This window comes from Globicephala melas, chromosome 11, assembly GCF_963455315.2.
Source record: "Globicephala melas chromosome 11, mGloMel1.2, whole genome shotgun sequence".
NCBI classification, from domain to species: Eukaryota; Metazoa; Chordata; class Mammalia; order Artiodactyla; family Delphinidae; genus Globicephala; species Globicephala melas.
The window spans coordinates 1,518,973-1,546,896 of NC_083324.2; the positions used below are offsets into that span (position 1 = coordinate 1,518,973).

A 27,924-nucleotide genomic window follows, 5' to 3' on the forward strand; every position below is an offset into this window, starting at 1 on the left:
GACACATGGTCGTTTCACGGGTGGAAGGGCCGAGGTTCGGCCAGGCCCCGCGGGCAGGTGGGCCTGTGCAGAGCGGCCACTGACCCCAGGACCTGGGTGGCTGCTGCTAAGTCCTACGTGAAGAAGATGAATTTTCACATCGAAGTGGAAAAACTGCCCGATTTTTATCAGGGCAAGTTGGCTAGAGTGTTAGTTAAGCTCATTTTGTGTCAGAATTAAATCATGTCCCTCCATTTCCTGCAGGGTTGGTTATAATGATAACTTTCTTGGAGCAGCGTTTATCATCCTGGTCCAGGTCGGGGGGTGCAGTGGGGGCAGCAGGGAGGTGTACCCAGAGCCGTATGACCCCCGGCCCTTCTATGGCAGGAGCGTGCTCTTTTAATAACATTGGGCTTTTGTTATCACTTACAACATTAGTGTTCGTTTAGCTGTAACCGTGGGCCTGGTTTTAAAGCAGAACAAAACTAGTGGTCGTATTCATGAGGCAGGGAAAGGAACGTGGTGGGTAGTTAACCCCCCTCTGTTGACGCTGATAACAGGAGAGGATGACCACACAATGTAGTGTTCTCATTTCCAGCCATGAAATTTAAAAAAATTAAAATCCTAAAATAATTATTTGAAAAAAAGCCTTGGCTTATAGAAAAAAAAAGGGTTTTGCACATAAAAAAAGAGAAAATGGTCCAATGTCTCATTTCTGAGATAATCCTCGACTTTTCTAGGTAAACAACATACCTGGTTAAAAACCTCAAACGGCACGAAAATTACAAGTGAAGAGTGACGGGTCTGTCCATCCCACCCCACCCTAGACCCACCCCAGCCAGTGTTAATGATTTTTCTAAATTTTTCTCAGAAAAAATTTTAGGCAATGCCAGCATATACACAGCTCTGTATATGTACATAAAATTCTTTTAATAATTATACTCAGAAGAGTACTTGCTTTTTTTATTATTACTGTAATCTCTGGGATGTCTGTCAGCATGTGTGTTCACATCTGTCTCACTTTTAACTGTTTGCTATGTGTGAGTCTGCCCAAATCAAGTATTATCCGTCATTTTAATCCTTACCTGACCTGGCAAGGTAGTATTTCCTTAATTTATGAATGAGGTTATCTTTACATATGTTTATTGGCCATTTGTGTTTCATTGTCAATAAATTACCTGTTAATAGCCTTTGCCCATTTTTGTACTGGGCTGTCTTTCTCACATTAATTAGTGTAGACTCTGTAAAATGAGGAAATTAGCTGTGTCGGTTGTGTTGTGAATAACTGATCCCTCCTCCCTTTTGTGCGTCTTTGACTTTTCCTGCACGTTTCCGTGGTCTAAGGTATCAGTCTTTCAGGACTCCTGTGCGTTCTGTCCTTTAGAATGGCCTCCAAGATGGTAAGTTCCCTCCCACTTTCTTCTGAAGTTTTTTATATTCTTTCATTCGTTTGCGTTTAATCTTTGACTTTGTTTTGATACAGGAGAAAGGTGGTACCAGCACCATTTGCAGTGCCACCTTGGTAATCAGTTGTTTAAATCCGTCTCTGAGCTCTGTTATATTGTTGTGGTGGTGGTTTCACTGATTTGTCCGCTTTTTCCTCCTGTCAAACTGTTTCTCTTCTCTCTTTCTGGTTAGTCCAGCTTCATAATAACGGACTTCATCTGGTGAGGCTGGTTCCTGCCTCTCCCCGCTCCCATGTCTCCTTTTGTTTTTTCTCAGTATCTTTGTAGCTATTATTGTGTGTTTATTTTTCAGATGAACTTTAATATCATTTTTTCAATTGCCAAAAAGTAATTTTGATATTGTAATTGGAATTGAGTTGAATATAGATTAATTCAAAGAGAGTTTGCATCTTCATAATCTCTGGTCTTCCTATCTGAGAGCACTCTATGTCTTTCCATTTACTTAGAGTTTTTGAGTTTTCTTCAAATACATCCTGCACATCTCTTCAGTTTTTACCTAGGCATTTCATCTTTTTGGTTGCTCTTATCAATGCGATCTTTTCGTTCATTGTAATTTTTAATTTGTCTTTGTATAGAGAAGCTGTTGATTCTTTTTAATATTAATGCATAACGTACCACTTTGCTGAAACAGACTTCAGTATTGTTTCTCTTATTTTCTCCCATGGATTCTCTTGAGTCTGCTAGGTGTATAGTTACATCCTTTGCAAGTAGGGACAATTCCATTCTTCCTTTTCAACATTTAGACCTCACTTTCCTCCTCTTGTCTTATTACATTGCCCAGTGGTTCCAGAGAAGTGCTAAATGGCAGGCGTCCTTTCGTTTATAATTCTGATGAGAATGTGGCTAATGTTTTAACCTAAGGAGACCTAGCTTTTGGTTTCATATATCTTTTTTCTCATGATAAGGAAATATTCATTTATTCTAATTATTTTTTGGGGGGGGTTCGCGGGTCTCTCACCGTTGTGGCCTCTCCCGTTGCAGAGCACAGGCTCTGGACGCACAGGCTCAGCGGCCATGGCTCACGGGCCCAGCCGCTCCGCGGCATGTGGGATCTTCCCGGATTGGGGCACGAACCCGTGTCCCCTGCATCGGCAGGCGGACTCTCAACCACTGCGCCACCAGGGAAGCCCCCTATTCTAATTTTTTAAAGTCAATTATTACTGTCGAATTTTGTCAAAACCCTCTTTGGCATCTTTTGGAGTGATTTATGGTTTCTGTCTCTTGACCTGTTAACATGTGCTTTTATATCAGTAGTTTTTCTAGTGTTCCAGTCCTGGCTATACCCTCCTTAGTCGTAGCGGATTATTCTTTTAATATTCCACTGAACGATATTTGCAGATGTTGTAGTTACCACGTTTGCATTAATATTCATAATCAAAATGTCTGGTAGAGCCTGTTTTTGTCAGGTCAGGTTTGGGTATCAGAATGCTAGCTTCACAGAAAGAACTTGGAAGCTTTCCTTCCTTATTCTTTTTAAACAGTTTAAATAGTTGTATGTTCCTTGGAAGGCTGAAGAAGGAATTTGTCTCTGAAACCATCTGGACTTGGTACTTTTTGGGGGTTCGCACTTTGATAACTTTAATTTTTTTTCTTTTGTATTAGTCTTTTTGGTTTCCATCTCTTCTAGGGACAATTTTGGTAAAATACTTTCCTAGAAAATTGTCTATTTAAGTTATATTTTCAAATTTATTTGCATTGAGTTTTGAAAGTAAACCTCTTTTAATTTGTTTACATATGGTCATTTCCTATTTTTATCTCTAATATTTTGCGTTTTACAGTTTTTTGTGTGCTATTGTTATGATTTCTACTATGATTTTTAAGAATGATCTGATGTATACCTTATACGGGACACCTGGTAATACATATATTCTTTTTTGGTTTGTTTTGTTCTTTGTTTTCCTATTTTATTTTATTTTTTAACCATCTTTATTGGAGTATAATTGCTTTACAATGTTGTGTTAGTTTCTGCTGTATAACAAAGTGAATCAGCTGTATGCATATGTATACCCTCATATCCCCTCCCTCTTGAGCCTCCCTCCCACCCTCCCTGTCCCACCCCTCTAGGTGGTCACAAAGCACCGAGCTGATCTCCCTGTGCTTTACCATTTTTTAAGAAATTGCTTTTGCATTTATCTCTCAATCCTACTATTTTCTTTACTAAATGAATAATTTGTGCTTTTGTTTTTTTGTACCTCTCTCCTTGGGTTGATTTTTTTTTTTTCTTTTTTTAGCTTCCTAACTTAGAAGCTAAAGGTATTGGTCTTACATAGTTCTTTAGGTGTGTGAGGTTGTGAATGTCCTCTGAGCTCTGTTCCACTGTATATTTTATTGTTACTTTCTAGATATTTTGCCACTTTGAGTCTTCCTTTGACTCGAGTTGTTTAGTGAGAAAATCTTTTTTGTTTCCAAGTTGGGTTTTTTCCTGTTAGTTTTGTTGTGCGTTCAGAGTTTTTATTGCCCTGTGGGGGGAGAACGTGGCCTGTGTCATGTTGACTGGAGTTTATTGCGTTTTTCTGCATGGCCTAATATATGATTTTGTACATGTTCCAGGGACTCTTAAAAAGAAGACTTATCTGTTATCAAGTTTGAGATAAGTACACACACACACCCCCCTTGTATGTCGTGTATGTGTAGAGCTTAGTGTGAGCTAATCGCTTATTCTTGTTCAGCTCCTCTGATATTCTTAGTTGTTCTTCCTGTGTGATCTGTTAGACGCTCACTGGGGCGAATTGGTTGTTCTTGGTGTTTTCCTTCCCTTCCCTTATGCTTTCTATATTATGTGCTCCGCTCTGGTATGTGACCGTTTATGACTCACGTTCTTGTCGTCGATTAGGACCTTCATGAATCACTGGTGGCCCTTTGACTCGTTTCACCTTTTTCCGCCCAGAATTCAGGCTTCGTAGATTTAAATTTGACAATCCAGTTTTCTTTTTGTTTGGGTAGTAATCTTTATCTTTTTTTACTTTTAACCTTTCTGAGTCATTCTGTTTTAGATGTGATTCTTACTTACAATACAGCACACAGTGGCCTTTTGAAAATCAAAATGAATGTTTAAAAGTCCCACAGAGCTTTCTGGACTTCAGTTGCCCCATCTGTAAAACGGGTAGTTTTCTTCAACTACAAAAGGTTTGAATAAGACAAGGTCTGTGCTATTCGCTGCACACCTTGTGTCGCTAACCTGCATAATGCTATCCCTTCAAGGTGTTTCTTTTTCTAACCTTTGATAGACGAGCCAGGTGGGACCCAGGGAGGTGGATTTTCCAGGGCTACCCGATTGACCAGCGTGTGAGCTGTGATTCACCCCCAATCCAAGACTTTCTAATCCCAAAACCCACATTCTTTCCGCTCAGCCCTTAGAGCTGCCCCAGCACCGTGCATGAAACCCCAGGTCACCCCGTGTGAAGTGATTTCTGGCTTTGCAGACGAGTTTCAGCAAGTAGGGTAACCTAGTAACTAGGCTCATTTTTGTACTTAATTGGAACCAGACCGCAGTGGGCTCAAGGGTCAAGCAAACAGTCTTCTCACCAGCACCCTCCTACCCTGCCCCGTTCTCTGAGACCGAGGGCAGCTTTGCTGCGGGCATGGGGGCCTGGCCACACGCAGGGCCACTCCTGCCCTGCCCGGCCCTCCCCGAGCCTGTGCAGCCTCACAGCCGCCCTCCGGACACTGTTTCAAGCCTCAGCTCCTTGTGACATTCAGAGACAGCAGATGGAGCCAGAGACTTGGGGAAAAGTGACACCCAGTTCAGAGTCCATGTTTCCCGGGGCCGAGGCCTCGGTGCTGGGTGTGGGGGGAGGGGCTGGGCTCCTTGGCACGGGACATGGAGGTGAGGGGCCCTCCTTGGACCCTGTCCTGGTGGTGGATTATGTCTCAGGCTACCCGTGAGGAAGAGGGGCTCCGGGGACCAGCTAGAAGGAGAAGCTCCCGGGAGTTAAGGCCTGAACCCCACAAGCCCAGTCTGGTGCCTGGAAGGCCTTATGAAGCATCCCAAGGGGTTGTCCGTGCTCCCTGTCCGTTCCTTCAGGGCCTGACTCCAGTCGTCTGGACGACCGGACAGGAACTGACTGAGCTGCTCTATCTGCGCGGGGACAGTCAGGGCACGCCTGGCCCTGGTGCGAGCAGCCCGGCCTCGCCACTCGCAGCTGCGGGAACGCGGCCATTGCTGGGTCTCGGGGCCTCCTCTGTCTGCAGAGTTGGGCCCTGACCCTGTTCTGTCTGGGGGGCCATGAAGACGGTTGCGGGTGTGCCCACTGCGTGCTGGGGGGAGCATCTCTCCTCAGTCCCTAAGCCGTGGGGCCCAGACCCCTTGTGGTGCCAGTGGTGCCCTGGGCCCACCTCGGCCTCCCTTGGCAGTCGGGCAGCAGGTAAGGGTGAGCGCGCCAAGGAGTTGGAACTTGCAGCGATTTGCAGACGTGTTTTGCGTGTGCAGATAAGCACGACTGGAAAAGCGGAGCTCCGAGCAGTGACCCAGGCCTCTGCCGTTCAGACCCGGGGCTTCGGGAGAAGGGGCTGGAAGCCAGACTCCGGCGTGGCTCTGCCTTCGTGGCACGCGATGGCCCAGGGAGGGTCCTGCCCGCTCAGGCCGCAGGAGCCAGGCTGTCCGTCCGTCCCAGAAGGCACCCGGGCTGTGACCTCAGCCCTTCCGGGGCCAGGTTCACTCTGGCTTAGTGTGTGCCCCAGGCTGGACTGGGTCCCGGGGGTGGGAGAGGCATGAATTGGGAGAAGATACATTTTTATCGAGTTCCTGCTGTGTGCCGTGTGCTGAACTAGGCTTTCCACACACTCACCCGCAAAAGAGTCTTCCTGCTTTGCAAACGAACAACGGAGGCCAGTGCCATTGCATCTCACAGCGCTGGTGTCAGAGCCCGTGGAGCGTCTCCTCCAGCCCACGCTTTGCCCCTCGTGGCAGCGGCTCTGTTCTTTCGAGCTGGAAAGGGAGATGTTGAGGGCCTACCGTGCGCCCGGTCGCCCCCTAGATGCGTGAACATGTTCCCTCTCTCGACCGTGGACCATGGTCGTGGGAGGACCTGGGGCAGACGACCGCATGCTGTTGGGTGGTCCTGACAGAGAGGTACCTGTCGTCATGATGGGGAGGGCGAGGGCCTTCGGGGGAAGATGAGTGTGTTTGGTGCTGAGTTTCTCCCCAGGGTAGGGTCCATCCAGCTGCAGGTGATCGTGAGTGGCGGGTGCAGAAAAGGCGAGATCCAGCCCAGAGACACGGATTTGCACAGCGCAGGGTGGGCCGGCGGGTCCTCGTAGGGAAGAGCCCAGGGTGCGGGTCCTAAGGCTGGGTCAGTCAGAGGAGGGGTGGGGCAGCGTGACGCAGAAACCTCGGGGCAGGAAGTCAAGGGCCAAGACCCTCCTGGCGGAGAGGGCTCAGCACCCGGGGGACAGGGAGGGGGGCTGCCGTTTGCTGAGAGCTTGCTGGGTCCCCCGCAGGCGACACACGTGCCCAGGCACCTTCCCCAGTTTTCAGACGGGGAACAGGTACAAAGAAGAGCCTCAGGACCAGGATCACACAACTAGTAAGTGGCAGAACCAGGATTCAGATCTGGACTTTTAGCTGCCAGAGACCATCGGTCTGTCCACAGATCCCTGTGGTTTTGGATGTGAAGGTAGAGATCTATGGCTGAGGCGAGCAGCAAGGTCAGAGCCGCCTGAGGGCGCCCTTCCAGCCAGCCCAGTGCGCCCCGGAGGGGCAGAAGCGCGTCCCAGAGGTGCCGGCCTGTGCGCTGGGCCGCTCCCCCTGTCCTGGCTCTGCTGGCCAGCTGGGCTTGGCCTGCTGGGAGGCTGGGTGCCACATTCTGGGATCTTATTCAAATGCCATCTTTTCCTACTTGAACATCCACTGACCCATTTAAAATAGACACATCCACTGACCCATTTAAAATAGACACATTTCGGGAAGGAAACTGAAAAGCAACACAAAGGAGCAGTTGTTTTCCAACCACGTCCACCTTGTGCAGCTTAATGAAGTCGTAACGGGACCAAAGGCAGAGCTCGGTATCTGAGCTTTCCAGGAGGAGAAGCAGCTGTCACCGTTATCACCTGGATGCCCTTTGGCCACAGTGTTCTCAGACCATCTGAGGCATAGTCGAGAACAGCCCTGTGGCGCGGTGTCTGATGAGCCTCTCGGCAAGGTTAGGGAACAAGGACCCACCGGAGTTGTGTGTGTAATTAAAGCCGGGGAGAAAGTCGCAGGATTTCCCGTGTTTTCTCTTCTTTCCCCTGGCAAGTAAGGGGCCGTGTAGAACCATTTCCTGCCGCCCCCTGGCTCTGAAGCCCCGGGCTGAGCGGGAGGCTGCTGCACCTAGCACGACCCCTGGGGCCCTGGCCTCCACCCTGCCCTGTGCTCTGCTCCCTGGGGGCTCAGGTGGGGAGCCGGGGCCCGGAGGTCAGTGGGCCCACGGGAGTAGGAGTGCAGCGTCTTCCCGCTGAGCACGCCCTTCCCTCCTGGTGTCTTTCACGGAGGTTGCGTTACTCTACTCGTTCTGCTTCTTTTCCTGAAGATGTGCCATGGGTGGTGCCCCCTGTGCCTTGCCCTGTCCGGGCAGCAGTGCCCCTGGCCTGGGTTGCCCGCGGTGCGGCAGGGCCGGGGGAGGTCTCGTGAAAGCAACCCTCTTTGTGGACAAAAGCCCACTCAGTAAAGCTTAAAAATGTTTAAAGGTGTCTGGTAAGGAAACCAGCTACACAACAATGTGAACTAACTGGAAACACACCTGAACAAAGATTATTTATAACGCAGAAGATATCCCTCTAAGAAAATTTTAAAAATTAAAAATTGGATTCAGATCAAAATCGCATAAGAGGATGGTGATGTGTTTTAGAAGAGGATTAACTATGCAATTCCTTTTAATTGCATGGTTCCTTCATTCACTGAAAACGTAGTTTTTTACAGAAATTTGGTCTCTGCAGTTTTCAAAAGCGGGCAGCATTTGGCACGTAGGGAGTACAATGGGTTCTCCCTCTGCGGTGCCCAGGGTTCCCTCTCTGGGCGCCCCCAGCCTCGTTGCAGCCCCTCTCCTGCAGAGCGGGAGTCTGGAGGGTGGTCAGCAAAGAGTGAGCTTGGGAAAAGGCTGGGAACCGGGGCTTCTTCGGGAAGGGGGGTAGTTTAGCTCAGAGCCGTGTTCCCATGACCTTCAGGACACATGGCCTCAGGTGTGCGGCTGGCAGCCCCTGGGGGGTCGGGGGGTCCAGCAGCCCCCTCCCACAGCTTGGGCAGCTCTCTTCCTGTGTGACCTTGGTGGGTGTCCCCTGCTGGGCCTCTCTCCCCTGGGACAGGGTTCTGAGAAGGTGCTGGTCCCAGCCCTTGAGTGCAGCTGCTCTTCTGTGTCGGGTGCTCTTTCCATCCCCAGCCCTTGGAGACACTCTTTGAAATCCTTCAAACTCCAGTTGGTGCGTCCGGCGAGGAGCCCGGCGAGGCCCAAGTCAGAGCCAGTTCTCCTGCTTGGCTCTGCTTCTTGCCCAGAGGCCCCTGCCCGCTCCGACTTGGAGTCCCAGCCCCAAGCACGGTGCCCGGGGCCGCCATCGCAATCGTGCGTGGCCGTCGGCCCCCAGGGGGAGCACGGCAGGTGCAGAGAGCTTCCACCTCGGAGGGTCGGTCCTGGCGGTCAGGAGGCCTGTGTCGGGAAGATTCTGAGACAGAACTTTCAAAAGATGGAAGGAGGCCTGCTCCCCAGCAGGTATGGGGCTAAGCATTTTCTGCCCATCTTTCCTTCTGATTTAACCCCAGGCAGCCCTGTAGAGCAGTGCCGTTCTAAAGCTTTTCCCTCTGGGAGGACAGAACCACAGTGCGGAGGAGTGAGTCTTAACGCTGAGCTGCAGTGGGCTCGGACGGGCAGGGCCCTGGCGGCGCGCCTTCTTGGGCCAGGCTCTGCTCTCTGGGGTTTGGCCCTGTCCACCTGCCAGCCTCGGACACACGCAAAGGCGGGGGAGGGGGTCCTGCCGCCCGTGTGTCCCCAGGCTGCCCGGTACAGGGAAGCCTTTGTTTGGTTGAGCACCCACCGGGAGAATGGCGGTGTTAGGAGAGGGTCGGCCCGCGCCCTCCAAGGAAGGACGGGGCGTCCTTGCTTGTTGAAAGCTGGAATGCCGGCTAATGAGGAGCAGTTGAGAGACAGCTGGGCCACCATCCCTGGGGCAGAGCTCACTGCGGTCCCCACTTCTCGAGGTGCAGCCGTGGCTGGGCGGGAGGCTGCGGCTCCCAGCCTTCTGGTCACAGGACGCAGCAAGAGCTCTGGGCCAAGGGGGTTTTGGGGGGGGATGTGGTTCTCCTCCCTTTCCTTCTCTTCTCTCCTAACCATTTAGCTGTAAAGAACACTCAGACAGTTTTCCTGCTCACCATTTTTGCTAGGGAATTCTAACCCCTTCTGCAAAGAGGGAGTTCCCCGGGAAGGTGGCCTGGTCTGGGGTGAGCATTAGTTTGGACTGGGGCGGCTCTTGGTTGAAATCGGGCTTGGTCAAGTCACGTGGCCTCGTGGGTCTCGTCCCCATGTCTGTGCATCACTTCCCCGTCACGGCGTTGCTACAGGACGACCGAACTGATGAGGGACCTGGTGCGTCGTAGATTCTGGGTAAAATGCTACCGCCTCCCAGCTGTGGGACTTGGGGGGGGTACTTACATCAGTGGGACTCGTTTTCCTCAGCTGGGAAGTGCGGTGATGGTGGCAGCCGCCCCACGCTGTGGGGATGCGTGGGTGCCCGTGGGGCGCCCTGCACAGAGCGGGCCGTGGTCCCTGCTATTACCTGCACCCTGTGCCAGGGCCTGCTTGTCGGTGCGTCCCTGCTATTACCTGTGCCCTGCGCCGGGGCCTGCCAGTCGGGACAGCGCTTACGCTGGCTGCCATCCTGGGGGTGGACGCTCACCCTGAATACGTTCAGGACACGGCCTGTGCTCGGGGCCGTGGGGCTGGCAGGTCATAGGGAGCAGAGCCGGGCCACGGGCCAAGCTCAGGCTGCTGCAGCCTCTGCTCCGTGCGTCCAGAGGGCAGGACGTTCTCCCGAGGGCAGCGGGGCCGCGGGCCTCACTTGACAGAGGTCCTCCTTGGCCCGAGGTCCCCGCGGTCCTGCCGGCGGGAGGGCGCGGCTCCCCCTCTGGAAGCTGGGCACTCACCTGGGGCTGCAGTGCCACCCCAGCCCGCCTGTGCCTCCGGCCCGAGGCCCAGCCCTCTCCTGCACCACCCGGGCCTCGGGATTGGAGGCCCTGACTTGGACACACTTCTTTGGAATCTTTTCTTCTTCTCTGTTGGTGACATCTTTTTTTCTGATTATAAAAGCAGTGTCTACCTAGTGGGAAAAATACAGAAAAGTATAAAGGGAAAAATTGACCATAATTCTGTCAATCACTTTTATATGAATTCCCTTTAATTCATTTAATTATATGCTGTATATCTGTGTATAGTGGAGGTCACCTGTTTAATTTTTACTTAATATCGCGTCACTCGTTCTGATGCCTTTAGCGTCGCTGTTTCCCAAGTATGTCCTCGTATCTTTGGAAGTGCTTGGTTAGTTGCTCTTGTGTTGTTTCATAACATTATCTTTACGTTAAATGCTTTCCTTCTTAAATTTTTCTAAAGTAATTTCCATTAGGCGAGTGGTCCAGGAAGGACACCTTTACTGTGGCACCTCACGCATGGCCAGGAAGGGCACAGCCCTTCTGATCACCCTCAGCTCTAGTCTCTGTCACAGGGGTATTGCCACTTGTTTGTGGATCTGTTCTTTGAAGAGTGATATTTACTTACTGCTTTATTCGATTATAATAGAAATGCATACTTGTGAAAAATTAATACACTGTCACCTAAAGCTGAAAGTTAAAGCTGCCTAAAATTCCGCTCTCCAGAAAGAACCAGTGTTAAGAGCACGTGCACATCCTTTTTGACGTACACACACGCACACACGGGCACGCATGTACACACGCGCGTGCTCAGGAATAAAAGCACGGTGGGTTCCCCGATGGACCTGTTTGCTGTGTCAGTGTCTCCTCTTGACGTGCAGTGGTTCTGGTCCACAGGAGGGGGACGTCACACTACCTGCCGTCCCCTGGGCCTGACCCTTGGACTGTCCCACGTGTCTGGCCGTGGGGAGGTGGCTGCACGGCTTCTCCCTGAGCGCCTTTTCAGGGCTGTTTCCAGCTTTCTGGATGGCTGTTGACATGGCTGGTTTTCCTGTGTGCGGTGTCACGTGGTCCTGGCGGTCAGGGGGTGAGGGACGCGGGGGCTGAGGAGCGAGCCCTGGGCCTGCGCGGAGGCTGGGTGCAGAGGAGCAGGGCGGGGAGCCGGGGCTGGGCCCGGTGCCGCCAGCCTCCGTGAACCGGCCGGCCCTCCCTCGGCGCCCTCGGTGCCGTCATTTTCCCTCCATGACATTCGACAGCGGGGAGCTGGGTCGTTTGTTTCATCTCTTCTTAAGGAAAAGTTAAATTTATAATCGCAGCCCTGACCTCCCTTGTAACTCATGTGCTCGTCCTGTTAACTGGTTTAATATACGGCACCACTATTTCATTAAACAACATACAGGAATAATTAGTTCAGCAACGATGCCTAAGAACAAAAGCCCTTGATTTAGTTTAACTTTATACGTTGCTCTCTTTTGATGTGTAGGGACACATCTGGGGTCTTAAAGAAAGCAGAAAGAAAAATAGAAGACGTCTAGTCAGGCTGGGGGTTAGGGTTTTCCGAGCACAGCAAGTAACCCTTTGGTCCCAGGCCCCACCGGCACCGCTCAAGCCCTGCACACACGGCCTGGGGTCCTCATGCTCCCAGCCTGGTGGCCCGTGCTTTCCCTCCACCCAGGCTTCCCCGAGTCTAGACCCTCCTTTTGTTCTTTCATTCACTCCGCAGACCCCGCGGCCTGCTGTGTGCGGCCGCGTCTCAGGCGCTCTGGGCGCAGTGGGTGAGCAAGGCTGCGGCTGGGTCCGTCTTGCCCTGGGTCTTTTCTCCCATCAGCCTTTCCTCCACCCAGGCTGCCCCAGGGGCCTTGCTGACGGCGCGGTCGGCACCCGTCGCCCCCTTGGCAGCATCTCACGGCCCCTCTGGCCGGCAGGCGGAGGCTCCAGCCCTGGCCCGACCTCCGGGCCCTGCACCGCCGGCTCTGGCCTCGGCTGCAGTCTCTGGTGCCCACAGGCTCCTCCCCGCCCTGCGTGCGTCCTCCTGGGCCTCCGGGCCTTTGCCCCTCTCCTGCCTGAGCTGCTCTCACCTCCTCGAGGCCCCGCGCAAACGTCACCTCCCGTCTGGGTTCCCGCCCCAGCCAAGTCCCTGCCAAGTGGGAGCCGTGGCTGCTTCCTCAAGCCCCGCCCTCCTCGCCTCCCTGCGGCGCCCTTGCCACCTGGTGCACAGGAGGGGGCGGACTGTCCAGCGGCTGGAAGCTCTGGGGGTGGGGCTGGAGCTTGTGTCCGACGCATCCTGGTCTCCTCAGACCCCGCAGAGTGCAGGGCACGCAGGAGGGTCTGGCCTGGTGCGCCGTCCTGGCCCAGCCCCATCTGTGTGTCGGAGAGCCTCAGGTTCCTCGACAGTACGGGACCGTGTGAGCCAAGGGCTGCTGGGAGGCCTCGTCTGACGCCAGTTATAATGGGTGCTCCAGCAGTGGTAGCGCTGTCCTTGCAAAGGGGTTTTGGACCAAATTCACACAGATTTTGTTCCAGCTGGTGTTTTAGAGCCTCGAGGGCAGATTAAGTGACTCTCTATCTCTGGCTTTTGGTTTCTAGGGAACCAGGTTTGTGACGGGCAGACAGGTGCCCCACATTTGCAGGCCGCCAGCAGGGTCCCTGAGCCACCCGTCACAGCGCCCTTCATCCCCGCCGTCCACTCCGTCTCCTGCTCCCCTTGCCCTGTCACCCAGGACAGCAGAAGGGTGCTCGCTTCTACCGGCAAGACCTGGCTAGAGTGTCAGGATCTCCCCTGGCCTCCCCACAGACAGTTGGTAAGCCCAGCTGGAAGGTTGCCAGGCTGCACCAGGATTGCCCCAAGCGGAGTCGCTCCCACTCTGCAGGTCTGTGTCGCCCCTTGGCCGGCATCACTGCCCCGTCAAGCCATCCTGGTCCTTGCCTGTGGAGCTGCAGACCCCTCCCGTGTCCCGCCCTGTAGGCACCTTGCCTACCCGGCTCCAGATTCTCACATGGGCCTGGGAGGGAGGCAGTATTTGTCCCCACTTTCCAGATGAAGCCGCTGAGGCCCAGAGAGGTGAAATGACACGCCCCAGCTCTAGACCCTGGCCAGGGTGTGAGCCTAGGTCCGTCAGCTCCTGAAGCCCTTGCTCCTTTGCCTGCTCAGAAACTCCTCAGCCATCCAAGAGAGGCCTCTGGGCATCGGCACAGCTTTCCCGCCCGGAAGCATGCTTCCGTCCTCAGCGCCGTTGGGGCTGCTGCACCGCGTGTTCCCCAGGGTCCTGGCCGCCCCGCGGCCCCTCGCCCCCTTTTCTCTCGCTCCTGACCCTCCAGGCAGAGGCACCAGGCCAGCGGGAAGGAGCAACTCCCCCTCCTGGCTCCCTCTCCGGGGACAGCAGGCTTCAGGGGGCTCTCCTGTAATCTCTCTATCCACACAGCCCTCATTTTAATTTGCAAAATTGAACCCAGATCGAGAGCAGTAAAGCCGGAGGACGGTAAATATTCATGCCTCAGTGAGCGAGGGTGGCTCCATTACCGTCGCGAGATTGGGAGAATTACCTTGAGGATTATGTATATTCATGGGCCGATTTTTATTTGCGATATAACATGACTCACGTTGGCCTGTGTGTTACCCGTTCTACCCCAAACAGACTTTGCACGAAGCTTATGCCCTTAAGCTTCTGAAAGTCATCTCAAGTGGATTTCCCTCTGCTTCTGCTTCCTAGGAGACCGGTAGGAATGGTAATCACTGCAGCACCCAACCAGGGCCTGCGCGTGCGTTCGTCTCTCTCCGCTTTACAAGACGTGGTGTTATTCTTGTGTCCAGGATGCAGATGAGGAGACTGGACCTGCAGGCCACACCCTGTTCTGCTCGCACGGCGGCCCCCCCCCCCGGGCTGCAGGACCGGGTCTTGCCCGTGCCGTGTGCCCAAGCTGAGAAGCTGCTCAGAGGCGACCGCCACGGGAGGCCTGTGGACGGCAGCCTGCTCTGCGGGGCATTCAGCCGTGCCGCCGCCGCGGCTCAGGCAGCACCCGCGGTGCCTGGCGGCCCGGATCGGGCACACATTGATCTGACCGAGGCGTGTCTGGCTGCTGCAGCCACGGGGCTGCTGTTTCTGTTCCAGGCGGCTCAGCTCACAGGAGCCGGGCCTCAGAGCTCAGCAGGTTCGGCGAGCTGCTGCCCGCAGGCTGTTTTTCTACATGACGCTGTATGTCCGCAGCTTCTTTCATGCCACGACAGCAAAGCTGAGTAGCTGGCGACAGAGGCTGTAGGGCCTGCAGAGCCTGAAGCAGTTGCTGTCTGGCCTTTTACAGAAAAGTCTGCAACCCCTCGTCCCTCACCTTTGGGGAAGCTGGGCCTTCAAGCCTCTTCTCACGCCGGGCGCTGGCTGGGTGCCCGCACGCCTCATAATCTCATTGTCGCGGTAACCCCGATGGGGCCAGGATGCGCGTCTCCTTTCTGTTGATGATGAAATAGTAACAGTAATCGTGTTGATCACTAATCTTTATTGAACAGTTTCTAGCGTTTTGATGCCACGCAAACTGTTCCACACAGATTACCCAGCGTAATCCTCGCAACTGCCTGGTGAGGCAGGGGCGTTTTCCATTTGAGGAAAGAGAGAGAGGTTAAGCCCCTTGCCCAAGGTCGCAGGATAACTCGAGGGATTTGAACCAGGAAGTCTGACTCCAGGACCTGCTTTGTAACCGCTGCGCCACACAGAGGCGCGCCCCCTTGCCCTCAGTCACGCGTTCGTTCAGCGGTTTTTGCCACCGAGGATGTACCAGGTCCCCTCCCCTGGGGGCAGGATACAAAGAATCGAGAGCTGCGTGTTCTCAGAGAGCCCTGGCCCAGAGCTCCCCCGGCAGGGTCTGCATCCCGGCCCCACCACTGCTGAGCTGGGTGACCTTGGGCCCCAGTCAGGTCCCCTGGACAGCGCGGGTCACAGTAGGACGGACCCTCAGGGGCGCTGCGGGGAGTGAGCTGGCTGATGTACGTGAGCCTGTTGGAACACTGCCCGGGGTGTACAGTAGGTGCTCCCTGCGTGTCAGCGCTGGGGGGCGGGGCGTGGAGGTGATGGTGGTGACGGTGGCGGAGTAGGCACAAGAGGCCCTGGGAGCCTGGGCAGTCTTGGAAGGCGGCCCAGGGCAGTGGGGCCTCAGCTGAGGCTGCGGAGTCAGCAGGCAGAGCAGTGGGGGGTCCTGAGGACACGAAGAGGAGGCCGCTCGTCAGTTGCACGTGGCAGGTCCCCAGTCGCCTGAACGGCTTGGCTTGGTGGACGGCCCACTCCTTAGCGCGTTAGAGTGTCTGCAGACCACAGGCTCTTGAGACAGAGCGCAGTGGCCAAGCTGCGGGGCAGAGACTGGAGTGGACCTCAGCGGTCGGTTTGGAGCCGGGGCAGGCGGTGCTGGGCCGCGGGGTCGGAGGGGGGCTTGGGTCTGGAGCGGGCAGAGTGGGGCTTGGACCCCGCCTCCGCCCTGCCTCCACCTCCGCTTGCCCGTTGCCTGTCCACAGCTGCCCTTACAGCGGCCGCCTTGACGGGAAGCTCCATCTGACTCTCCACCCACGCTGGGGCTGCTTATTTCCTTCACCTTTTCACGTTCGAAGTTCTTGCTTACGTGTCTAAAGTCATTTTCCTTAATCTCAACTACAGCTCCTGGACTTTTCAGATGGTATTAGTATTGGCATCTCAACCTACTTTCTGGGCCAGAGCTTATAAATTCCTCACAGCTTTTGGGGAAGAGCTCCTCTCAGCCCCACACAGCAGGTAGATATGTTGGTGGCCCACACGCAGGAATAATTCATATTTGAGAACTCTCTCCAGATTTCCAGGAAGACGTTAGTCAGCCCCGAGCTTTGCCTGTACCATTGGAAAGATCTCTGGGGTGTGGAAGGCCAATCTTCTGGCCGAGGCCGAGTCTCCTTTGAGCACCTCTGGTCACCTGGCTCCTCGGAGCTCTCCCCTGCAGGTGGCTTCTCCAGGGCCGAGCTCAGCAGAGCCACAGGGCCTTCTCTGTGCCGCAGCCCAGCCTGTCTGCTTTGCTGGCTCTGCCTGGGGTTATGTGTGGCTGGGGACTTTAGAGCTTGGCCTGGGCGTGGGAAGCAGGAATGAGCGCCCCTGACCTTTGTTACCGACCTGCAGCGCTGGAACCAGCGCGCCTGCTGGGTGCAGTTTTCTGCGGCAGGGGTTCAGGGTGAATGCCACCTCGCGCCAGGGACTGGCAGCCCAGGGCCAGCCAGCAGGGCAGTTTCCTGCAGTGTCGGTTTTCGAAAGGGCAGTTAATTCCAAACCTGATTTTTATTTTCAAACAAACATGGATCTGTTGTGGTGTAGAACACGAAGATTTCCATGAATCTTAAAACTTGGGACGTGGAAGAAATTCTGTGCTCCCGGCAGGCAGCATCCTGCACCTGCTCTCCTCCGCCATCAGGAAAGGCGGGAGCACTTCCTGACGTCTTTCGGGACAGCTGGGCTCCGGGACCAGTTGGAAAATGCAGGTTTCCTGTAGGTGTTTGGGCTCCTTCCTGCACTGTGACACCAGGAGCTTTCCCTGAAGGAAGGCCCGGGGAAGGGGGAGAGGGACCCAGAAGGAGAAGTTGCTCTTTCATTTCTGACACTCTCCTGGTCTCATTTGCATGGCATTGTCCTTAAACCCAGTTCAGATGTCACCTCCTCTCCTGGCCCCCTGACCCCTCTCTCACGGCATAACAGCTGTCCTAAGTGGCACTTATATCTGCCCCACATGCTCCCAGGGTCAAGTGTAAGGCCTGCCTCGGAGCAGGTGCTACAAGAATGTGTTGAGTTAAGCCCAGTTGAGGGAATGTGGGTGATGACTTTGAAAACGGGACTTGACGAATGCCCACGTGCGAGGTGAACAGGAAGGCACGTGGCCTGGTGCGCTTGTGGGAGCAGAGGGTGGAGGGTGCCGGGCCCAGGTGAGCGCTGGGAGAGCCCTGCACTGACGCGGGAGGAGGCTGGGCCGGGCGCCAGAGGGATGACGCTGGACCCCTGGAGCCCCATGGGCTGAAGACCGGCGGCGTCTCGCCCGGGCTCTGTACAAGGTGGGTGGCCCGGCAGAAACATGGGGAAGGGGCCCTCTTGGGGAATCTGAGCGAGAAGTGAGGCCCAGTGGACGGGAAGATGCTCTGGGATTTGCCACTGACGGGCTGCAAGCCCTTGAAGGATGAGGATGGAGCCAGGGGCTGAGCTTGGGCCGCTGCGCCCCCGAGGACCTGCGCTCCCCGGACCTCCGCAGATGTGGACACAGGCTGCTTACATTGCCACGACATCTGGGCCAGGGGTATGAGCCGCTCTACTGGTGACAACACTGAGGCTCAGAAACACTTACAGAACTCACCCCCAGCTCAGCGCGCGAGCAGAGGCGGCGCCCACCCAGGAGCGGGGCCCGGGGGGCGCGGCGGGGACGGGCCGAGGAGCCCAGCCCTTGGGACCTCGGGCCCCTTCTGTCCACCTGGGATCCAGGCCGCCCGGGTGGTTCTCCGAGGCCCAGGTGTGGCCGTGTTTGCTGCTCCGGCCACAGCTTCTCCGGGCTCAGCCCCGGGACAGAGCTGGCCCCCTTGGCGCACCTCCCAAGGATTCCTTACCCCCCAAAAAGCCCAAGAATGTCGTTAAAAACAATTAAAGCCCCAGTCGTATGGAGAACAGAAGAATCAGGCATTGGCGTAATTCAATTTAAAGCTTTATGGGATGACAAATGTGTGGAGGGCGGCTGGGGGAGGAACGTAAAGCTTCCTGGCAGGCCCTTGTCACTTTTACGGTTTTTCATCGTTGCAGGACTGGGTGGTTAATAACCAGGGTTAGTTTGTGAGGTCGCGGTGGAGGGGTGGGGCCTTCGCTGGGCCGAGCGGTAGAAACTGAATCCGTCCCCTTCCTCCCCGGGTGCCCACCACATGGCAGGTATCGAGAGGGGGGCGGGCGGTGAGCAGAATGACCCAGCCTGCCCACGGGCCGCTGTCCGCCTGGCGCGGGAGCCCCCCAGAAGGGAGCCAGACGCGCGGGCACGTGGTGGGAATGACGATGAGGCCGTGAGGAGCACTGTCGGGGCTCCGGGACCCTGGGCAGGGGCCTGGACGGGTGTGGGGCGTGACTGGGGAGGTGGGCAAGGTGCACGCTGGGCCCAGGGGTGACTGGCCACTGGAAACGCAGCCTGGCCGGGCGCTTGGGGCAGGGCGGGCCTCCCGGAGAAGACAGACACGCAGCCAGGCAGAGCCCCACGCCGTCTCTGACCCTGGAGCTCGGTCTATGGGTCCCCAGGCTTCTGAAGACCCTCCTCCTTCTCTTAGGGGGTGTTTCTCATTTCTACGCAGGGACCCCGGAGAGGAAGGTCTCCTCGGCTCTCCTCCTCCCCAGGGAGTAGTTGGCTTTAGTTAGGCCCCAGTGGGATGTTTGCGTGGAACAGAGCCCACCTCTGAGCAGCCAGCACCGTCCCCCAAGACAAGGCCGGGCGGGAGGAGAGTGGCCCGTGCTGCTAGGGCCCAGTTCCTGGCCCTGGTGCCCAGGGGGCAGTGGGCCCAGGAGCAGAGCCAGGACAGAGGGGCCTGGCCCGACCTCGTGCGGTGTGTCACCTCCCGGGAGCACGCCCTGGAGGCCGCTGGGCCTGGCAGGGTCGCAGTGCAGAGGGGCTTTCACCACTCCGCCTTGGGCTGAAGTGGCGGCAGCAGGACCCCGAGGAGCTGCCATCCTGGTGACCTGACGGCTGGGCAGCAGTTAAGAGGCCTGCAGTGCCGGTGCCGGTGCCGGTGCCGTCCGAGAGGAGGCCTCTCCCAGCACCGCTGGAAGGCTGTGAGCTGGCAGCTGGGAAGCCCTAGTGAGACTGAAGCTGTGCTCCGCACACCACAGTTTTCTGTCCCGACACCTGCTCGGGGACGCTCCGTGTGCGCGTGTGGGCTGACGCTACAGAAGTGGCCACCGTGGCGTCGTTCACAGCGGCCCACGTGTCCATCAGTAAGGGCGCAGATCAATAAAAGGTGGCGTTTTCATGTAAAGAAGTACTATGCAGCAGCCAGAAAGAGCGACCTGGGCAGACTGTACGATCGAGTAGCTCAGTGTCTACGTAAATATACAGACGAGTATACAGAGACAGATCTGTGTACAGATGTGGCTCCCGATACGAACAGATGTCAAAACCACGATACAGAGGAAGAAGACGAGTATTTGAATTAAACAGTAATAGGGCGCCGTTGTATAAAATAACAATCGGTCCTATCCAGGGTGCACACGTGGCTGTAAATGTGTCCAGTGGGACACATGAGGACATGACAATGAAGGTGATTATCATGATTGTCATGAAGGTCATTACTCCAGGTGAGGTGAGGCCGGGGACAGGACTGGGGCCTTCAACTGGACATCAAGACAAAGTACAAGTGACAGGCTCACAGAGGTCCATTCCAGTGGTGGGAACACAGGTAGTTACTACATCACTTGACTCCCTGTACCTTTCTGAATGGTTGTCATTTCTCTCAAAAAATAAGCGGGTGGGAACCGAGTCCCCAGGGCCCATCTGCTCCCCACTCCTGCCGCCTCCACGGCTCACGCCGCTTCCTCCCCGAGCAGCATCCCGAGTTTGGCTTTTTTGTGCAAGATGCAATTAACGCATTAGGCGGGGGACGTCTTATCTGTGGCCGGCCCAGCTCAAAGAAGAGGGAGAAATGAGAGCAGCCAAATTGAAGTCTTATTAAACCAAATTGGTTGGGTCTGATGGAGCCAAACCTAGACGGGTCTTTAAAAGCTGATTTCGTTTTTCCCTCCGGTCTGAACCTCTTTGAATTGAAGTAACTGATCCTGGTGTAAGCTTATTAGTGTCAACCTTGTGTGTTTCTTTTCCTCTCCAATTTACATTTTATTAAGTAATGATGAAGTCGCAAGGCCTCGACCCTCGCCTTTGGCACAGCCAGGAGCTTCCAGGCTCAATAATGGAACGAAAACGGATAATGGGGTCCAATCTCATTACAGCCAGTACCATTATTACAGAAATCTCTGCACATCAGAAAGACTGCTAAGCCCCCTTCTTTCTAGCATCTGTTGATGCTGGAGGATGTCCAGGGGCCCCAGACCTGCTGTTCCTTTGCAGGAGGCTGCAGTGGTGTTGGCCCATCCATTTCTTACCCTACAGAAGGAACGCTGCCAGAGAGCCCGCTCGTGGGGTGAACTGTACCGTGCACTCCGTGGTGGGGTCGATGCGTGTGATATGGTGTAAGAATAGGGGCTTTCAGGACGGGCAGATCCGGATGCGGTGGGCACGTGCCTTACCCTCTGGGCCTCAGTTCCCTGGCCTGTAAAACGCGGTCACTGTTACCACCTGGACAGTTGTTGGGCGAACGGTAAGGACCAGCTTAGCACTTGGTGGGCATTCGGCAGATGTGTGTCTCCTCTGCCTTCTGTGTTGGCCGATGGTGAAATCGTGAGGTCTCCGTCCCGTGGCTGGGTCCCCGCTCTTGCACGCACACTGCTCTGGAGAGCCGAGACGGACGCCTGGTGAACCCCACCTCGGGTCACTTCTAGGCCGCTGTTCATTGGCCTCGGAAAGGGCCCCGGTCATCGTGAGCCCAGCATCCTGCCAAGCGCTCCAGATGCTGGAAACCACAGTGCAGGTGCTCGGAAGACACGTGTCAGGCCTGGGGGCACATGGGGCATTTGTTTGCTCTCCCTCCTGGTCAGTCACAGACCTCCACGGAGGGCCTGTCCTGTGCTGGGGCCCTGCCACCCAGAGACAGGCGCCAAGGGTGGCCAGAGGGGGCGGAGCAGCTGAGAAGTCAGGTCTGAAACTGTCCACTGCGCCTGGCCAGGGCAGGAGAGAGGGGCTGGGCGCCCTGCCTCTGCCCTCCCGGCTCCTTCCCTGGAACCGCCTTTCTGGGTTTGCGCCTGGGGGTGGGGGTGGGGGGCATCCACCCCGCGCCCCTGGCTCCGCCCAGCTCTGCAGGGTGGTCGGGTGGTCGGGAGACAGGCCGGGATGTCAGGCCTGCCCCGCGGTCCCAGCACTTACTGTCCCAAGTCTCACTTGTGATGTCTCACAGGTCACTGCCCTGTGACCCTGGAGACATCGAAAACCTCTTTCTTCATCCATAAAATTGAAGGTGAAAATATTGACCTACCTCGTTGCGTTTTTATGAAGAATAACCGGCCCAGACGATGGTCACACTCTTTGTGAATCAGAAAGGGCTGAACTGCTTAGCAAGCGCGAACTGGAGTTTGAAACATTGCTTGCTTGATGTATTCCTGCCTCCCTCCTCCTCGGGCCCAGCCTCCCTCCCCAGAAGTGCCTGGTGCCGGGGAGACGGGAAGAGGCCCTGCAGGCAGCCAGCCCTCGTGGGAGCCGAGCTCAGGGGGGGCCGGCCTGCTGATCCCAAGCAGAAGGCCTTCCTGTCCCACTCGACGGCATCCCTCCCCCCCGCCCCCCGCCTTCTCTGTTGTCACTGTTGGCGAGCCTCAGCCCTGCTTCTCCCCTGCTTGGAAGGCTTCTCACCCTGGGGCGGGTCTGGAACCTCTAACTGCCCATCCAGCCTCGGGGCCAGTCTTGCCCCCCACGCAGGTGTGGAGCTCCACGGGCCTTTGAGGATGTGTAGGGCCCAGGCCAGGACTGGAGCTCCCTGGGGCAGGCACGGTGCTGCATCTGTTTACACCACACATGTGTGGTGAGGTCTCCTATCTGTCAGGCGCTGTGCTGGGCACTAGAGATGTGAATGGGAAAAACAAAATAAAAACAAAGCCCCTGCCTCGTGGAGGCCACATCCCATACGGGAGAGAGAGTCAGTGAGCAGATACGTAATATGTCGGGGGTGGAGAGCACTGTGAATAAAAGGGAACAAGCAAAAGAAGACAGAGGAATGGGGGCGGTGGTCCTGTCTCTTACTGGGTTGCAGGGTGGTGGGGGGGGGTCAAGGATGGATAAACATTTGAGCAGAGACAGGAAGGAAATGAGGGAATGAGAATTGTGGCTCTCTGGGGGAAGAGCATCCTGGTCAGAGGCCCTGGCAAGTGCAAAGGCCGTGGGGTAGGAGCCTGGCGTGTCTGGGGAGCAGGAAGGGTCATGTGACTGACATGACGTGGGTGGGGGCGGAGCAGTCGTAGCAAATAAAACCAGGGCAACAGCAGGGGCCGACTGTGAGGCGCAGTCAGAGTGCGGACGTGGGCTTTTACAGAGCGAGCTGGAAGGCAGGGAGGGTGCGGGGCACGACGACCCTCACAGTCAGGGGGGCCGGCAGTGGGCGCAGCGGAGGGGCCCGGTGCTGGGCCTGTGTGGGAGGTAGAGCCTCCTGGGTCTCCTGATGACGGGCACGGCGACGAGGGTCACGCAGGATCAGGGAACACGGAAGTGGTGCTTCCGAGGAGGACGGGGCTGCAGGGCAGTCCAGGAGGAACTTAGCGCGTGTCTCCTCCGCGCAGCCTGCCCTCCCCTCGTGTGTCTCCCGACGCCTCCTGCCCTCTGAGCTCTCGGCTGCCCTCAGGCTGGATGCTGGACGTGCCCGTTACCCCGGCCTCCGCCGCCCATTCTGCTGCTGCTGCAGAAAGAACCCGAGTATTCTCCTTGCTGGCTTCCCGCCTTCCTTTCCTGTTCCCTGCCCCCCCCGCCCCCGCGCCACACAGCCAGGTGACCTTGCAAAGTGGCCATCGGAGTGCGTCCTCCCGCTGCTCAGCCCCGCGCCACAACCGCCGGGACGTCTGTTGTCCTCATGGGGCAGGCGCTGGCCCCGCTCCCCTGGCCACCTCTTTTCCTGCCCGCCTTGGGGCCTCGGGCCCATTCCGCTCTTCCTCTGCCTGGAGCCCCTGCGGGTGGTCCCTTCTCCTCTATCTGGTCTCAGCTTCAGTGCCACCTCCTCAGGGAAGCCCTCCCTGACCACCCAGGAGTCATTAGGTCCCCAGTCAGTCCCCCTCACAGCACCTCCCCGTGGTCTTAAAATTCTGCCTTTATTAGCTGATGGTTTAATTAGCATCCCCTCACCTGCAAGCGGTCAGTTCCATAAGATCAAAACTGTGTCCGCCGCCCCTGGGCCGTTCCAGGGCCTGGGCCGGAGCTTGAGGGAAACTGGGTGACACGTGGTGAGTGGGCGTGTGGGTGGTGCCTCGGCCCCTCCGCGTGGGTCTTAGTGAGGATTTGGTGAGGGAGTTGAGCAGGAGTGTCTCTCGAAGTTGCCTAGAAAATGACAGGAAAGCCTGTTGTTCCCGCCCTTAAGCTGGTGAAACTATCCACATCTCCTCGTTAGTGTCCTCAGTGGGATCTTGTGTTCCTGACGTGGATCCGGGGCAGCTTGGCGGCCGATGGCGTGGTGCCCCGCTGCCCGTCCCCGTCGATCTGTTTCCCAGCTTCCTGTCTGGGCCCTAAAATCTTGATCTGCACAGTTATTTGTCTTGCTGCTCTTCACGGCGCCCTCTTAGGGCATCTGTATTATTTCAGTCCTAAGAACGTGAGCTCCGTGGGGAAGAGAACATGCCTTGAATGGCGCCTGCTTGACCCTGGGCCTGGGGGCCGGGGGGACCATCAGGTGGCACGAGGCCCTGGCCACCCTCGGGGAGGCCCGTGAACACGCGGGCCCCGCTCAGGCCCCTGCGGGTCTGGACTCCGCGCTCGTGCTCTGCCAGCTGTGCTCTCACCATGAGGGGCGCGTCTCTTCTCCCTCCTGAGGGGCTGCCACGGACCGGCTCTGTCAGCAGCCCTCCGTGCCAGGCGCTGGGGGTGCAGCAGCAGGTGGAGCCTGGCCCTGTCTTCAGGGTCTAGGAGGAGAGACAGACACATTTGATGGACAGAAATGGAGAAGTCAGACAGTGCCGAACGGTGGAGAAGACGTGTATCCACTGGGCGGACACATCCACTGGGTGGACGTGCACTGGTGCTCAGTTTACCTGGCGGAGGCAAGCGCTCACTCTCCTGTGACCCAGCAGCTCTCGTCCAGGCCTGGGTCCTGCAGCCTTGTCCCCACACCTGCACCCTCAGGACTCCTGCATAGGAGGGGACCCGTCACACCACACCCAGCAGAAAACTGGAGACGACCCAGGGGCTCGTGGCTGGGAGACTGGACAGGGGCCTGTGTGCACCGTGAGATGCACGGTGTCACGACAGGTGAGCTGCAGGTGCAGGCAGCACGGCACCAACTCCCAAGTTCAGAATCTCACAAAACAAAGCAAGTTATCGATTAGACACATGTACTACATATGTGGTAAATCTCTACACAATTACAGACACGTATCAGTAAAAAGAAGAGACACGTTACACGCCAAATTCAAGAGAGCAGTTCCCTCCAGCTGGGGAGCAGGCAGGAGAACTGGCTGGGGGAGGAGCACGTGGTGAGACAGACGTTGATGGTGATGTTTTGGTTTGTATTGTAATTCAAGTCAGTAAATGCACGGAGGCCGGGACCGACAGAGCTGTCAGCCAGCAGTGACCACAGAGAAAGTCAGGTTCAGGGTCAGCCGAGGAGAACAACCAGCTCTGTCCAGAGCGGGCAGGGAGGAGGTGCCTGGGGAGCTGGGGTTTAGGGATGGATGGGAATTTGCCAGGTGGAGGTGGTCCCAGGGAGAGGAGCCTCAGGGGCGAAGCTCAGAGGCGTGTCTGCGGGGGGAAAACGTCAAGCCTCCGGGCCGGGCCGGGGCTTAAGCGTTGCGAAGAGCTGTCCAGTGGGCCGTGGGGCGGGAGGTTCCAGGGAAGGCCGCTCGCGCTCGCGGGGGAGCCAGGCCAGCAGGAGTCCTGGTGGGGCGGCAGAGGGGGTGCCCTGGGTGGTGGCACCGATCCCCTGTGGAATTTCAGTTGGTCAAAGGGGCTTCCTCATCACGACAGTTCCACCCACAAGGTTTGAAAGTCACGCCGTAGGAGATGGGAACCCTTGTAGAGGCTGGTGCCGAGGAATTACTTCATCAGACGTGCTAGGGAGCTGGCCTGGAGGGGCTCCGGGGTTGAGGGCCAGGGGACAGCTCCCGGCTCGGGGGGAGGAGGCATGACTGGGTCCTGCCTCGCTGGGCAGACGCTCAGTGTAAGATCATGTTCTCCGGTTACTCTGAGGTGCATTCCTGAAAAGCTTAGTTTCCCGTTGCCCCTGCGGACCGTTTCAGAGATGTTTTATGTTTCTCTTTGATTGATCTCGCCTGTGGCTTTTGACACTGTGCTTCTCACTTTCTCTGCCCCCTGACCTCCTGGTCAGGTCGTTAATGGTCTTTAAACAAACACGTAAGTATCAGGCTCTCGAGGAAAGGACTGGGCTCCTGCGGCTCATGTCAGCACAGCACCCCCTTTATGGGGAGAGAACGGGGGCTCCGCACGCCCGACCTCGTAGGCGGGGTGCTCGCGACCTGAAGGTCAGAGCTGGACTGGGCTCCTGCGGCTCATGTCAGCACAGCACCCCCTTTATGGGGAGAGAACGGGGGCTCCGCACGCCCGGCCTCGTAGGCGGGGTGCTCGCGGCCTGAAGGTCAGAGCTGTCTTTGGTGTGATGGTTTTTGACGGCAGGTTCTCGGAAATCGGTTTCACGTTTCTCTGCTGCGCTAACCAGGGGTCCCAGCACAGGTTTGATCTTATCACTGCGACGTGGATCTTGGCGTAGACGTTTGTTCATTTTGTGAACGTTTGTTGGGGCCTTGTCTGTGTCTGTTCCTCATTTAGCAACCGTGGGTGCAGAAACGTGGTGGTGTGCCGGTCGGCGTGACGGTTGGAGCAGATCGGCGCTCCTGTGCCGTCGCTCCTGGTGACGCCCGGCCTGCTCCCCCGACTGCAGGGCCTCCCCCCACCCCCGCCTTTGCACCTGCGGGTCCCCCCATTTAGAGTGGACTTTCTCTGGCCTCCGCACAGCTGGTTCTTACGATGGGGTCTCGACTCAGACGTGGGCTCCGCAGAGATCTCCCTGGCCTCTGACGGCAAAGAGCCCGACTCTCCCCACCCCCGGGCCGCCTCCAGCGTCGCCGTGTGTCGTTTCCTCTGGAGCGTCTCATAAACAGTATACAGATTATGGTGGTATCACTTACATGTATCTATACACAAAAATGTTATGTGTCAGTTTTATTTATATTAATATAAATTTTGTTAACATTAATATATTTGTAATGTTGTTGCTGTTTCTGGACGCTAAGCTCTTTGAAAACGTAGCTGGCTCTGTCCCACTCCCGGAACAGTGCCTGCCACACAGCAGCCCCAGGGGACCATGTGTCTGGTCAATGAAGAGCCACTCTGCCCTGGAGAAGCCCGCCGGCTGGCAGCGGGCAGGTCCAGAGCAGGCAGCGACAGCACAGCAGGCGGTGCGGGCCAGGAGGGGCTGGGGCAGCGCTGAGGAGAGGCAGCGAGTCCTGCCCACGGGGGTCTGGGCAGACTTTCCAGAGCAGGGGTGTTCGTCCTGGGCTTTCCAGGCAGCCGGGCATGGCTTGGCAGGCGTGGGGCTGGCAGGGAAGCAAACCTAAACAGAGGGCTGGGGAAGAAAGCGTGGGATGGGGCCTGGGGGCGGAGCAGCAGAGGGGACCCCGGTGGTGCTGGATGGGCTGCAGTGACCGCTGCCTGTGTCCCGGCCTGGGTGCCCTGTGAGCCTGGCGCCGCGTTTGCAGGGTGGAGCCTGCTCCGTGCAAGGGGCGTGCGACCGGGTGCCGGTGAGTGTTGGTAGCGCCGGGACGGGGGCTTCTCCAGCTGGAGCCCCCCAGCCTTGAGGCTCGGCCTCAGCGCTCCCTCTCTTCCTCCCGACCAGGTGGTGAGGAAGGTGAAGTCCATGCAGATGTTCCACACACCCGTCACCTCTGCTGTGCAGGGGGACCGGCTGGGCATCTGTGTCACCCAGTTCGACCCCAAGCTGCTGGAGCGTGGCCTGGTGTGCGCCCCCGAGTCTCTGCACACGGTCCATGCAGCCCTCGTGTCCGTGGAGAAGATCCCGTATTTCCGGGGATCCCTGCAGACCAAGGCCAAGTTCCACATCACCGTGGGCCACGAGACGGTCATGGGCCGGGTGATGTTCTTCAGCCCTGCCCCCGACGGCTTCGACCACGAGCCCGTGCTGGACTCCTTCGACTTCTCCCAGGAGTACCTCTTCCAGGAGCAGTACCTGTGCCCGGGCTCAGTGCCGGCCGAGACAGACGGTGGGGAGGCCGACAGGAGGGTGGGCCAGGCGTCCGAAGGCCGCTGCCCCCGGCAGCAGTGGGCCCTCGTGGAGTTCGAGAAGCCCGTCACCTGCCCGCGGCTGTGCCTGGTGATTGGCTCCAGGCTGGACGCGGACATCCACGCCAACACGTGCCGGCTGGCCTTCCACGGCGTCCTGCTGCACGGGCTGGAAGATAAGAACTACGCCGAGAGCGCCCTGCCCAGGCTGCGAGTATACAAGCTGAAGCACAAGCACGGCATCGTGGAGCGGGTAAGCAGCCTCCCCCTCCCTCCCGCCCACCGCCCTGCCGGGTCTGACAGCCAGGA

At 56.7% G+C, this 27,924-nt stretch overlaps 1 protein-coding gene across 14 annotated transcripts in view; it reads left to right on the top strand.

Moving 5' to 3' along the window:
- EEFSEC (eukaryotic elongation factor, selenocysteine-tRNA specific) overlaps positions 1 to 27,924 on the top strand; it is a 195,528-nt gene that overhangs the window by 95,036 nt on the left and 72,568 nt on the right. For all 14 annotated transcript variants that reach the window (XR_011377807.1, XR_009565679.2, XR_011377809.1 and 11 more), the window contains exon 5: positions 27,212 to 27,868. Coding sequence is in view for 1 of the 14 variants with exons in the window: in XM_030849215.2 (XP_030705075.2) it covers positions 27,212 to 27,868 (657 nt within the window). In the remaining 13 variants the exon portion in view is untranslated. The remainder of the gene's footprint in view (positions 1 to 27,211; positions 27,869 to 27,924) is intronic.